The 12,454-nt window shown below is 37.7% G+C and overlaps 1 protein-coding gene across 1 annotated transcript in view; it reads right to left on the bottom strand.

Moving 5' to 3' along the window:
- THSD7A (thrombospondin type 1 domain containing 7A) overlaps nucleotides 1-12,454 on the bottom strand; it is a 297,588-nt gene that overhangs the window by 131,945 nt on the left and 153,189 nt on the right. Inside the window, exon 4 of the mRNA XM_075049941.1 lies at nucleotides 3,530-4,361. Coding sequence (XP_074906042.1) covers nucleotides 3,530-4,361 — 832 coding nt within the window. The remainder of the gene's footprint in view (nucleotides 1-3,529; nucleotides 4,362-12,454) is intronic.

A 12,454-nucleotide genomic window follows, 5' to 3' on the forward strand; every position in this document is an offset into this window, starting at 1 on the left:
TGCTCAGGAAGACAATTATGAGGAAATGTTTGAGACCCAATGGTAAAAATTTGGCAAAGCAGATGAAAGCAAAACCAGATTATATATTACAGTAGAAAATTATATGCTTAACATGCGGCACAATCATCACAATTTGTAATAGTGCAAGTAGATTTGTAACTCAAAATGAAATTTTACACATTTTGTGTTTCTCTACATTGATAGTTTGTTGTCTAACGGCTCTCTGTGGGACCTCAGGCAAAGTCCACTTTCACCAAAAAAAAAAAAAAAAGAAAACTTTTCAGACGATCACTATTGTCCTTTACACTAACAGCAACACTGTCCAGGTTTTGTTAGCTATCCAAAGCAGTCATTTTATAAGTCAGCTTTAATTATGGAATTCTTTCTTCTCCAACAATTCTATTTTTAAAATATTTTCAATGCTCCATAATTTCAGACTAAGGGAAACATAAAGTAAATATAGGCCATGTAACACATACATTATTGCAGAATGAGCAATACAAAATCCAATATTTCATTCTTCACGGGAGACTATGTATTGTTCACTCGGCAATAAAGTGTATAAATTACACTTTGATTTTCTTGTTTCACTTCTCTTTACCATGCCTGGTGTGCTGATGTGTCAAGAGAATTTGCCTTTTTGAAGTTTTGCTGACAGCGTTACAGAACCATTTTCTCTGGAGCACCCTTCTGAAACTTGTTTTTCGAAACCCTTTTTATACTATACCAATTTTGCTACCTCTGCAAAAAATATTACTTGCCTGAGGGTTTTTCTCCTTCTTTCAGTCATGCTGCCAGGGGGCTGATTGTTTCTGATTGTTAAAGTCAAAACTCCCCGAAAATGGACTATTCAAGCTGAAGAGCATTTACACATGAGCACAGCAGGTTTTCCAGTCACCTTACTTGTCTATATTATTTAGTAACACCATTACTATATGACAGAGCTTATAAAATGCTGCCTGAATTGACAACCTGGGCAGAAAAAATAATTCTATTGCTTGAGATTCTGGAATGCCAATCACAGAGTAAAGCATTTGACCACTTAGTGAAGAGTGCAGCATAAATGAAAGAGATGGATGTATAGATGACATATATAGATAGGTCTCTAAAAGCCAAAGTATCAGTGCCGGAATTTCTCACGAGTCATTTAACCAAATTTTCTTGTTTTCACTATGCAACTGGAAAAAAAGATTCTATGTTAAACTTGATGGGAAGACTGTTAGAAATCCTTTGTGTATTTACAACATAAGATTATACCCATTAGACATCAAAATGTCTACTGCATCGTTTGTATCATTTTCTCTTCTGTGAAGAATCACTCCTATGTTTTATTATCTATTGTTTCGCTGCCTCAGGCAAGCGGGTTTCATCCATTCCCCTGCTACAGCCTGAAATGTGTGTATGTGGTATAATATGCTGAGGTATCTGAAATTAAGACAGCATTACTGATCTGAGTGAATTCAAGAGCAAGTGTAAAGATGAGGAGTAAAATATGCCATTGACTTCCAATTATACTTTTACTCTCTTTTACCATTTATCAGAACCTCAGCATATGAATGTCCCTCCTTCGTCTCATCCCCCCCCCCCCCCCTCTTTTTTTAACGTGGTAGTCCTGAATTATTTGTTTAACCTTACAAAAACTTGGGAACTTTCAAACAGAGTGGCTGGCTGCTATCTGCTAGGAACTGATATGTTTAATAAATTATTCCCTGTATTTAAAGGATAATGATGTTCCTGGGCTAGGCACAGTGTGAGCTGCATGATGTGAGGCTGGAAAAAGAAGGGGTAGAGGCACCCTCTTCCTGTACCAGCACTGACACAGCGCTGCAGCCAGCATGTGGGACTGCCTGAAAGAACTCATTTTGAGATTCCTTGCGCAGACATTCATCCAAGTGTGGGTCAAAATATGAAAGAACTGTAGAAAACCACAGCTAGAAGAGACTGCAAAAAACTATGCAGTCAGCCCCTCTTCCCTAACCAAGAGTTACTCAGGGTATGTCATTACTGATACATGCATTTCTAGCCTTTTCTTAAAAACCTTCAAAGATGGAGGTGCCACACATTCCCCAGGCAATTCTTCCCAGAGCTTCACTATTCCCAGTATTGAGAAGTCTAACCTCATTCAGCACTGCTGTAATTACACCATTATTGCTTTTCCTACACATTCATAATATAGGGAGAATACTTTGTTCCATTTGTCCTTGTGACAGGTTTTTTACACACTCATAGACACTTCACATCTTCACTTGTATGTCCCTCCTTCCAACTAAACAACCCAGATCTTTCAGTTCTTCCCTTAAGCCAGGGACCTCTTATCATCTTCCTCTTTTACTTCTGGATCCTTTTTTGAAAGGAAATATACTAAAAAAATGTTTACTACACTTGAAAAACTACAATATATGATTTCTGATAGGAAAGGTTGAAGCAATTACAAGTTCTGTGATAGAATGTTTAACTGGCATAACAAAAACTCCAAAGTAAAATACCCTGAAAAAAAGTTCATAAACACTAACCTAGCAGCAATGGGTATCAGCCTCATTCAGCAAGATATCTTAGTCATTTCATAGTTGAAGTAAAATTGATTAATCATGCATTGAGCTAGAGGGAAGAAAATAGAAAGAATCACATCAAAGACAGAAAAAGGTAGACTAGACTGAAAGATTTTTGAGCTGGACAAAAACATTCTGGGGGACAGGAAGGAAAAAACATGAGCTAGCAAGAGAATGCCAGGTGAAACAAACAAGGAAGATAATACAGTTGCAGAAATTTACCCAGAAGCCTACAGAAAGAGTTATCAGAACATCTATGACTGCCAAAACTCTTGAAAAGTAAAATAATAAATAATTTAAAAAACAAAACAAAACAAAAAAAAAAACCAAACAAAACCCAGATAGACAGCATAAAGGTGCAGATGAGAAAGAAAAAGAGTAAGTACATGGAAGAAACAAAGAGGTTTCACAGTCACCCTTTCAGGAATTTTGCCATAGGAATCAAGAAGGGCAAACAATATTTCATGCTCTTCTATTTCAAAACAAAAGGTACTGGAAAGAATAGATACTGCCTTCTCATGCAGCATTTTCTCTCCATTTTCTACTTTTATTGTGAGTCTGACCCAGCCCAGTTTCCTGTTAGTCTTTGTGCCCAGAGCCTTAGAAGCAGCAACATCATGTCTTCCGAACATGCATGGCTTGTTAGAGAGCAAAAACCTGCCTGAACCCACAGAAACAGAGCAGACATTGGACAAATATCTTCAAGCTTTTGGGGGAAATCTACTTAGACAAACAGAGGCTAGGGAGTTAGCATAGTTTAACAGTGCACATTTATGTGATGCTTAGCATGGTCACTAGCAAAGTTTGAATGTTTCGTGTTACAGAAACATCTTGAACTTGATGAGGGATGTTCATATTGTAATAGTGTATGCCCCTTACTGAGATTCAGGCTTGTGTAAAATAATACCAGTGTGCACTTATGCATGCTTTACTTTAAACAGAGAAAAATAAAGATGTGCAAATTAATAAATAGTTATTACCTCAGAGCGGCAGTTTTCCCATTTCTGTGAGTACATGTGACCTGCCTGGTTTGGTATCCAATTTGTATGTCCCAATATTTGTTCTCCTGTCTATTCTGTCTGTTTCGATTCCTCTTCTTCTTAATTAACTCACGAGCCTCAGGATCCCGAACTGCCTTTTCCCTGTCCTTTTCTTTGTCTTTGCTCTTCCCTCGTTTCCTCGCTTGCCTTATTTGTCTCGAATGGGGCACTGAGCACGCACTCCAGGGTCCCACATTTAGGCTATACAGGCTTTCTTCAGCAGCGCACGGGCTAGACTGACAGATCTGAAACTCGGTGAGGTTAGGACAAGCAGACCCACCAAACTGTGGTGGAGCCACAACGTGCCGAGTTCGATGCTGAAGCCCGTTGCCGCAGGTCTTGGAGCACTCTGACCAAGGGGCAAATTCGGCCACAATGCAGTCCTGCCGGCATGGGATGAGGCATGCCTGCTCCTGGCGGGGCTTCGGCTCAAAGTACTCACAGATGACATCCTCAGCCGGAACCCCGTTGGACTTCTGGATACAGGTGATGTCCCTTGTCTGGATCCCTTCCTCCCCTCTGAGGCACTCCAGGGGCTTCTCATGGCTGCGGGAGAGGACAGGCCGGCACTGGTTCCAGCTGCCGATCTGCCAGTCGTATAGCTCCTTGTGCCAGTCGCAGACCCGAAAACAGCTCTGCTGGTTGTCTGGACGCTCCAGCTGCTTGCAGTTCGTGGGCAGCGTGGTCCAGCCCTCCACGTGGGCGCACCACACCGCTCGCGTTTGGATGCCACCTGGACCGCATTCATCTCCCATGCATCTCCCCCATGGACCTGGAAAACAAGAGAAGATGCTAACATTGCACACTTAATTTTTCCTCTGCCATGGTGCAGAGGAAAACTGAGCTCACAGAACCAGTTTTGTATTTCCTACATCTCTAAGAATTTCATTCTTGTAGAAGCTCAAACTTGGAAAACAGAAAACAAGTATGGGATTATTCTTCATCTCCTATTTTTAGGGTTACAAATACATTTCACTTTTTGTCCGAGACAAATTAAATATTTAATTTCAAGAGCATACACAGGAATTAATCACATTAGAGGACTAAGAACCGAGCAATCACAAGGTCATCATGTATTTTCGACTAGCAAGATAGGAGCCAAAGTCCTCCCAGCCAAGACATGGATCTAATCTTCTCTCTCACTTGCATGAATACGCTTTTCTGGACTGTTTTGGGTTTTGCTTCGCATTTCTACTGCACTACTCTTTATACCCTGATGCCAATTAATATCGTATTCTCTTCCTCCCATATTGTGTTAAATAATGAGAACAACAACATATTACATTTTGAAAAACAGAAGTAATTTCAGGTAGGCCACTTCTATTCTTTCCTTTATTATAACTAAAATAAAAATTAAAAGCCAGTTAAGGAGTGTTTGTTCCACATAATCTGTGAAGTGATTATACGGAATAAGTTCTTGAAGACAGAGACATACCAGCTCTAACTCTCCAAAGAACAGAAGTTATTGCTTTTTTTAAATCTCTAAGGTCTGTGGTAAATACTTGACGTGTTGTTATAATTAGTGTCAACAAAACCAATGAAACCCTATATCCTTGAAAGCTGATACGGTTGCTTTTCCCGTTGTTAAAAACTGTAATATTCACCTGGTTCAACTCACAAAATCCACAAATCAGAGGGTAAAAAACCTGTATTTTTCAGGTTTTTAAGACCTCCCCTCATACACACTGTGCACTGACTTACTATGAAAGAGGAAAAGAACAAGCAGTTCAGAAAAAAATCTGCAACAATTTCCCAAAGAAAAGATGTCCATCTGCAGACAGTTGGTCACACAGAGACAATTCCTCTGACTGTGGAGTGCTCATGTTCCATGTAGAAATAGGGGCCAGGCCACACAATCCTCATTCACCTGAATAACCCCAGTAACAAGACTATTTGTGTGAGTGAAGTTGTGGGAGATGCTGGGCTGAGCCTTCATTATTTCCAAAACAGGTTAACAGAATAATTCTGGTACTGCACAAGACTAAGTTAAACGAACTATGGCAGGTACAAATTATTTACAACACTTTCTTATTCAATGACTGGAGGGAATATGAAGCTACATCTTATTACTGATTCCCACGAGCTTTCAAACTCTAATTGACTTCAACACAATTTTCAGCTCTTCATCCAACATTAACTTCAGTAGCAGTTTGGGAATGGGCTGATGATAGGCTATACATTTAGCCTCTGCTCCTCATTGCCTCTTTTTTTAAGTAGACATCACAGCTGAACAACGTGTTTGCAGTTCTAATATCCTAAGCATTAATACTCTATAGCAAATGCCAGCTGGCAGAGACCGATTCAGCCCATGGAAATTCATCTGTATTTTTTGCAGATTAAGTTTGAATTAGGGTTTCCAAGTTTTAGCTAGCTATCCAGAAAAATAAATGTATGTTAAATACAAATACATTTCAGTTTCCATTTCATCAAGATTACCCTACGTTATCTCTAAACAGCCTTCCACAAATGACATAATCATTGTTGTATTTAATTTAGGTGTATTTACACTGAGTTAAGAGATATCATTTCCCCAGAACACCACTTGCAACACTCACCAACTTTAAAAGAATAGACTGCAGAAAATCTCCAACTAAAGCAGGTATAAACATGATTGAAATAAAGCTAAATTGTTCATCTTGCAAACTACAAATTTCTGTCTTATCAGATCACTGCACCTTGTGTATACTTTGTGTGTTCAATGAAAAAATCCCTCTTTTTAAGGATCAGGTCTTTACTGTACTCCAGATGAAGAGTTTGCTCATTTGGGATTCTACCAAATTTCCAATCATCAATTATCCAAGAAATCACATTTTACTTAAAAATTGAAGATACTTAGATGTCAAGCACAATCCAATTCATTGACATGTTTATACTAATACAAATGATAAAAATTATCAGTCTCAATGCACTAACTACTGCCTTTGGCAATGTAAATATGAAAAAAAATCTGTACATGAGTGTGATAATTGGCCAAAATAAGTTCTTTCAATAGATTGCAATAATGCTTTTAGAACTGGATCCAAAGTAACAATGAGGTGCACATACAGGCTCATGTATTAAACTGCATTATTTTGCTTTTGCTGTGAAGTAGTATGCAATTTTATAAAAGCATTGCCAGTGAGTACCAACAAACCACATTTACATGAACCTTTGAGCAAACTACTACTCAGCATCTCTAGGTTCATGGAGTTGTTGACACAGAGCTATTAGGGATATATCTGACCCTCTCCCTTATCTACATGAAGTTGAGTTTTAAGTTTAAATACAAAATAATCTGTTTAGAGTACAAGGCTAAAAGTACACCAAAAGCATAAATTTTCACTTTACTGCACGCTTCTTTATATGACTATGACAGGGCCCTAAACTGAGCCACAGCTTTGGGGCAGGGATCTATTTAGGCTTTCTCCTCAGTGAGCTCCCTCAAAAGACTAAAGGGTTTCCACAGTTGACCAAACCAAATTTAATTTGCATGGAAACTTAAAACTTGTGGAGGGAGAAGGTGTTAAAGAAAGCAAACTGAAAGCAAAAGCAAGAAATGAAAAAATAAGTGAGTTATACACAATTCTTCCCTTGCCCTCTGAGCCTCCATGGTGACTCCGTGCTTTCTTCCCATACAGTGACTTTCTGAGTGGCAGCAAACACGGTCCTGTGCTCTCTGACCTCTGAAAATCCCTCTCCCCCTGCAGTCTGGCCATCTCCTCCCTGCCATACCCCCCCACTCTCTCAAACTTCTTCTCTTTTCTATGCTATCTCCCCCATCTTTGTAGATGGCTCCACCAAATACATCTTCAAAAAATGAAATGCCAGTTAGGAACAAAAAAGTGTAACTGGTACCATTCTTCACAACTAGCCACATTTCTCTTTGGGGTGATAGAAGATGGGGGGGACGACACAACAAACAAACAAACAAAACCCAAACAAAACACCCTAACACTTCCACACTCAGTGCTCCTTTAGAATAATAGTTTTAAGCTAATTTCCAATGAATTGATTTCAAAATACCTATGAATATCTCGGCAATCTTAACAGCTTTAACCGAGTTGTCTTATTCTGGGAGAAAAAGAGGAATTGTCATGTTGTTACTTTCTTTAACTTTTAAAAAAAAAAATTAAAAAAATTATTTCTAGCAATATGAACAGAAACTTGCTTTGACCAAAATTACTCTGAGAAATACTAGATATTTTTTTTCTTTTGAAAACAATTTATGGCATCCACATTAAGCAACATTTCATCAATTTTCAGCTGCACAATGCTTTGAAATCTTCAGTTAAGTTATCCACATTTTCTTGTAGGAAAGTCACTGTTGTTAATCTGAAGCACTTGCTGAGGAACGTTGTTGCCATACGTTCTTTATATGGACCTCACAAAAAGAGAGAGAGAAGCTCCTCTGCAACTCCCTTTACAGGTACGCATCTCTCTCTACCAATTATAAAAAGAACCTACAACGATTCACTTCTAAATTAAGTGGCCCCAAACACACTGCAAACATCAAGGCCAGACATAGTTCTCATTTGAAAATAATCACAGAAAAGCAGGAAAAGAAATGTCTCTGAACTGAGTAAAGGGGCTTTGTGACTTTGTCCAAATAACAAGAAATGCATCCCAAAGTAGTCCTAATCCACTGTGGTTTTTTTCTCATTGCCACAGATGGAAAAGAGAGCACCCAGCACATGCTTACAATATTTCTTTGCTTGCTGGTCAATACATCACTGAAGATACATGATGAAAAAACAGTGAAGGCAGAGGCTTTGAATGATCCTCAGAAGTATGAGAAAACCACATACAGATCACCTGCAACATGCTTTTTATATTATATCATTATTATGGGCAGTACATTTAGCACAACATTTGTAAATGTGAAATTCTGGGATAAAATTAATCTTGCAGAAACTAGTGTAGCATAGATATGCAATTAGGCAATGAAAGAGATCAGCAGAATGCAATGTAAAGAGTCTCACCCACCACCATCACTTAAAGGCTGCAGGAGGTGGGGGTGGCTGCTCTTTCACAAATCCTCAGCTGATGTTAAACACTAGTAACAACAACAGAAAGTCTTTAGGAAAGCTGTCAAGCCTAATCAAGGCCTCATATGATGTTTTAATTTGCTCTTTATGAATATTCTTTAGGTTCTTTCTTTCCCACTGAAGCAGTCTTCACGCAGACACGCTGCTCTCCCCGCTGTGCACTGATCCAGTTATGCCTGGGCAACGGGATGTATATGCACTCAAACCATTTTGCACTGGGGAAAAAAAGCTGCTGCTGTGAATGCAAAGCACTTCTTAGGATTTTGTTTTAAGTATATTTAGATGAGGGAGTCATAGTTTACCTGTAGTGAGCTGTACTTGTCTCATGAAAATACCATCATTTATCTGCTCTTTGTTTAATCAGCGTATTACAAATGGCAGTTACAGAAATAAATAGGAAGCTTGCTTCTTTGTTGTTGGGAGTTGTCACTGAAGTCTTAGTGAGTTTAAAATGTCATTAGTAATTCTTTGTCTTCTAAAGAGATTACTGTAAAATACAATATTAAGATTCCCTCTAAGCTTCTGAAGGATTAACATTTATTTTTGTCAGGGAGCAGGAAAGTAAGTGAATTAACCATTACTGCAAGTTTATTCTCAAATTTTAGGGAGTGATCACAATGGAGTAAAAAAATCAAGACAAAATCCCCACTAAAGCACTGATAGCTTTGCAGCTGAGAACAAAGCAAGCTACCGCAGTATTTAATATCTTATATATTAACATTGTTTCAGGTATAAAAATTGTCACTATTTGAAGAAGAAAAAATTATTTTGAACTTTAATACAGGGCAAATAAGTCTAGGTGAGAACCCCTTGAGTTTTCTCCACATGCAAATAAAAAAAATAGACAAAACAAGCCTCCTACTATCCCCAAACATAAAACTCAAAACATGTCTTAAAACATTAAGCAAGACGTTACTCCCATTATTAACAAATGAGGGTTGCACCACTGATTTCTTCTGAATTTTGCTGTACTTTCAATGAGAAATGGTTTTGACCCATTTTGTGTTACTGGTTTGGTGCGTGTAAGTAGCATTAACAGTTTAAGGCCAGAGAGAGAGACACGGACTGCACAAGACAATGAGCAGCTTAGTTTTCATTATTTTGAGAGGATTGTATTTAAAGAGAATACTGAGAGACTGTTTAGCAGAAATCTACTTTTCCTAAGTTCAGAAACAAGCTAACATTACCCAATATTGGAGACCTCAAATTTCTTTGTATTATGAGATGGTTGTGATAAGGGCCATGAAGGTTAAGTGGGTGATACAGGGCTGAGAGTCAGAAGGACACCAGTATTACAAGGTACAGTTCAAGCCTAAGCAGTAAATCTGGAGAGAGGTCAAAAAGACACAGATCAAGAAGTCTTTGAAGGAGATAACAGTGAATGCAAACTGCAGCTCCTGATAGCAGAGCTGGTCAAGGAGCAGGCTGAACAGCAGGCCACTGAGAATATAACAGCCTCAGAGCTGCTGCCAAATCACTTGCAGATCCGCTTGGCTAAACTAAAATACAATAAGCATATCTATAACTTGGTACAGTATACCTATATTATCTATATTTGCTGTCGTAATTGTGTAAAGCAAAGGAAAAACAACTGCTGCCGCAACAAAGTATTTTTATCCCAGGCAGTAGCTAACTGAGAAAGTCTAAACAGGAAACTGAGTCTCACTGGTACAGACATGTTGCATATTACACTGGGAAGAAGTAATACAGCAAAACGCCAAAATTCTAGATAAATTATTGATAGCTTTTTTTTTTTTTTTTAAATATAGAATCTGAGATGCTGCCAACACGACAAGCTGGGTGCATTTGAAGAGACAGATTCTGTAATTTATACTATTGGGAGTGCCAAGACAGCAGAAGATCATTGATAGACAAAACCTTTATTTTTGCATCTTTCCCACCCATGGCAGGACTCCCTGGGTGCTGTATGACTTGCCGCCTGCTCTGTTTGCCAGTGAACTCTCCCCTCCAGGAGTGCTATGGATCACCTTGACTGTTATTTCTATTTAATGCTTTTGTCTTTCTCAGCTCCTCTTTCAGAGGTTGAAAAGAACATGCAAGACAGTGTCTGCATCAAAGAAAATGGATTCAGGATATGAAAGAGAGATAAAAAAGGAAAGGATTCTCAACATAATAAAACATAACACCTGTGATTCAGAGGAAGATAATGGAGTATCAAATATGCCTACAAATTATTTGACTCCTAGGTTAATTTTTTTAATTCCTGAGAGTATAAGGGAGAGTGTAAGCCACACTGCAGTTCAAATAATTTCAGAATCTGAAGAACGAGTTCACATTTCTCAAATTAACAAGGAAATATAAGAATTAACAATAAAAAACAGTGATGTAGATTAATCTAATCTATAAATTACACATTGTTTCCCCAACTTTCCAGGGCACACTTTCAAACAATGAGATAAAGGCAAATTTGAAAGTATACAAAAATCAGCCACTTAGATATCTTTCTAGCTGTGCACATAATTATTAAGGCACTTTATAAGTCTGGGCTTTTTTATTCTTTCCCCTATTTATATCCATTGGGAAAATACATTCACACGTGTTCTTGATACTACTAATGGCATGGTAATTAACATTATCCATCTGTTTTCAAATGTCTCTTAAAATCATGAATGTAACACACATGAAATAAAACTAAGAGTAACCACACCAGTTTAAATTCTGACATCAACATTACAAAAAGCATAACGCTTATTCAGTGTTTCCCTAACTGAGCATTTTCATACTAGAACCTCACAAATTACTGGAACCAAATTTTACTTATTTTCCTCCACCAAGTACTCCTTTTGTATATTAGAAAACTGGTGTGTCTAAAATGAGGTTGTGTACTCCATAAGAAAAAATTTTGAATTTGACATGCTTTCCCAGTGTTGATGCAGTGGCCTACTCTTTTGCCATAATTCATTGTAGTTTTAACACCACATTTCACTTGGTAAAGGGGGGTTTTGTCTGCTTTGTGTTTTTTCTGCCTTAACACTGTGACAATTATAATATATATGGAAATTTTTTTTCATCTGTTGTAAACATGGAAAGGGTAAAAAGTATCTATTTCCATAGTACCAAAAAAAACCCCAAATAAACAAAATGGTCTCAAAAATTTTCTCCTTTATTTAATATAATGCTAGTTCTTCATCCCCCAGACAGCCAGGTCTGAAAAATCTAATTCAAACTTAAAAGGAAAAGAAAAAAAAAAAAGAAGAAGAAAAAGAAGAAAACCCAACCACCTCCTTATATTTATCACGGTTTAGTATTTATTTTGTTGCTCTGGCTGTGTGGATTCAAATTATTAAATAAATTGCATCAGAGCTCATACTTTTCATACCACACTTCTTCCCAAAGTAATTTGAATGTACAGCAGCGTAACACCCTTAAAATCGCTATCTATGCCAAAGCTATCGAGAGCCTCCAGCTCACAGTAGTAGTGCAACATGATTATCTGAAGTATATGCTAGCACATACACAAACATGAAAGGCTGACAGCTCACAGTGCAGAACTATCTGGCTTTGTGTTGTTGTCATAACCTGTAATGAAATCCTTTCCTTTAGGCTTATTATAAACTTAAACTAATTCTCAAAACATTATTCAGTTTAAAACAGTTCTTCCTCCAAACCTTTTTTTTTTTTTAGCATGAGTTCCTTTAACTATTCATTTTTCCTTCATGTAGTATAGCAGTAACAGCCAAAATGAATATTGAATGAATACACGAAAGGAATACTTAATTGAAGCAGCATGCTTTAAAGAGAAATAGAGCTTCTATGTTCTACAAAGCAATTACATTGCTTTGAGCCTGTAGTCATGTTGTAATAAATACTTCTGATATTG

The sequence above is a fragment of the Buteo buteo genome, chromosome 2 (assembly GCF_964188355.1).
Source record: "Buteo buteo chromosome 2, bButBut1.hap1.1, whole genome shotgun sequence".
Lineage (NCBI taxonomy): Eukaryota > Metazoa > Chordata > Aves > Accipitriformes > Accipitridae > Buteo > Buteo buteo.